General features: G+C 57.0%; 1 protein-coding gene across 1 annotated transcript; it reads right to left on the reverse strand.

The window, feature by feature from the left end:
- Positions 1 to 784: 784 nt before the first annotated feature.
- VDBG_00063 (conserved hypothetical protein) lies at positions 785 to 2,048 on the reverse strand (the record flags this gene model as incomplete). The annotated part of the gene is made up of 3 exons (XM_003008336.1): positions 785 to 879; positions 938 to 1,195; positions 1,274 to 2,048. The coding sequence occupies 3 exons, from the start codon at positions 2,046 to 2,048 to the stop codon at positions 785 to 787; spliced, it is 1,128 nt and encodes a 375-aa protein (XP_003008382.1).
- Positions 2,049 to 2,177: the final 129 nt, after the last annotated feature.

Below are 2,177 nucleotides of genomic sequence, written 5' to 3' on the forward strand. Positions count from 1 at the left end.
AATACAGAGGCCAGGGATAGCCTGTCTGGAACAAGTCTGTAAAGCAAAGGGAAAACGAGAAAAACAGAGAGGAAAAAAAAAGCTCGTGAGACGCTTCTCGGCCTGATCTACACCACCGTCTTCATGTTACATCGCGCACACCCCGAGGTTCCTCATACATCGTTTCTTACACCCCCCCCAAAACTGCCATTCATCCGTCCTGAGCCGGCAGCAAACCTCCGCTGCCTGCTCTGTCCCTGCCAAGGTGTAAACCGTGAGGCTTTCCTAACCGCACAACGCGTACCCTGTTGATCCCCGCCCTTGTTACGGTCCCGCCAGAAGCCCGAGTCTATCCATGACATAGAGAAAACAGCAGCGATAGAAACAAATGTGGGGTAGTCGCGGCACCAGCAGAGAAAGTGAGATGGGAAAGAAAATAATGAAGAAGAAATGAAATAAGAGAGAAAAAAAAATACACACCCCCGAATCGGGGGTGCGCCCAACCCGGAAGAGAGAAATTTCAGCTTGTCCTCCCTAAATCAACGCCATTCCGTGTGGCATCCTTTTCGTGACCCAACTCCAGCCCCAAGAGAGTGCCTGTCCCATGACCAAGCCTCGCTCCCCCGCCCGTTGTAGGGAGCACGAAAAGCCGTGAGGGGAGGGAGGCCCTGCCGTCATGCGGGCCTAGTCCTTTGTCCGGTGAAAGAAAATGCAGGCGTCGTAGCGTGCACCGTCGGAAAGTAATCGTGTCTCGTCGTCTGTGTCGTAGTCGCGATGAGTTGGCGACATGGGCTCTTTCAGTTCGTTAATTGCTTCCGCCGTGCGCGCTGGCGCCGGGCGCATCCGCATTGGACCCGCCACCCTCGACGCCCTGGGCAACGTCCAGGCACTTGATTGCAACTAAATAGCCTCGGCGTTAGTTGTGCAGCTGAAGAGGCGAAAGTCTCACGACACGTACTCTCCATGATGTCCTCTTCCCATACGCCGTAGTCATAGTCAATCAGACCATGTCGTTCAATGCCGTCGCAAAGTCGCGTCAGCTCCTTGCCCATCTTGATGATTGTTTCCTCGGTCATGGGAGTTTGGGATCGCTGGGGTGGCCGCCCAGACTTGGCCAGATCCAGTTGCGCCTGGAACAAGGCGAGCCAAGCATAGTTAAAGTCTTGCCACAGCTTCAGTCTGTCTCCGTGGAGCTTCTGGTCATCGAGATTGAGGCCTGTTCACCCGCAGTGGTAAGCCAGTGTTACATGAATATGAAATGTCGAGGGGCGGACTCAGACTCGAGACGACTTACCTAGGTCCGTCACCTGCGAGAGCAGCCAGCTGGAAACGTCGAGAAGCGACTGACTGGCACCCTCCAATGCCCCGGCGCGGATGCTTTGAAAGACACCCCGCAGGGCTGTTTGATACTCCAGCCATTTTTCTTCCAGGCCTCCTGCCGCAGGGTACTCTGGCTCCTCCAGCGAAACATCGGCGCTCGGTGCTGATTGCGACATGGCGCCTACGCTAGACATGTTGTTCGAGTAGCTCTGCACTTGCGAAGAAGTTTGGTAGGCTGACGCAGGCGTGGTGCCGGATGGCGCGTGCGCAATGTTTGTTGCTGTGGACGCGTTGCCGGGATCGTTCGAGAAGTACGAATTTGCGGGAACGTCGGTCGGCAGGATGGGCGCTCCTGCAGGCTGCCGTTGGAACTGCGACTGCGGATCGTAGCTGGCACCGGCGATGTTGTCGTAGCTCATGGGCATGGTGTTATACCCACCAAAGCTCTGCTGTTGTCTTCCGTCCTGACCGTAGCCAGCTTGGTAGTGCATCGTATTCGCGGCCATGGGCGCATTGAAGTTGCCTGGCACCTGCTCCGAGTAGTTGCTGTACGCGCTGTAGCTGCCTGCTCCTCCCATTGCTCTTCCCTGAGCAGGTGACGTGTTGAGTGGTGCGGGCCGGTTATATCGATCTACAGAGCCACCGGGAACAGAGCGGCGCGCCTGCAATGGATCTTGCATGTATCGTGTGCTGGTGGAGGGATGCATTGGTGGCTCGCCTTGCCTCCTCACGCGGTTGGGATCGTCCATTCCTCGGAGAGAGTCGCGCGCACTTGCCTCGTTGCGCTGGCCTGTCGAGTGCGCCGAGGGCAAAGGCGTGGTCGACGGATACACGAGGGTGGCCACTTGAACTGCCGGGTCGGTTGACACGACCGGGAA

This window comes from Verticillium alfalfae, genomic scaffold (assembly GCF_000150825.1).
Source record: "Verticillium alfalfae VaMs.102 supercont1.1 genomic scaffold, whole genome shotgun sequence".
NCBI lineage: Eukaryota > Fungi > Ascomycota > Sordariomycetes > Glomerellales > Plectosphaerellaceae > Verticillium > Verticillium alfalfae.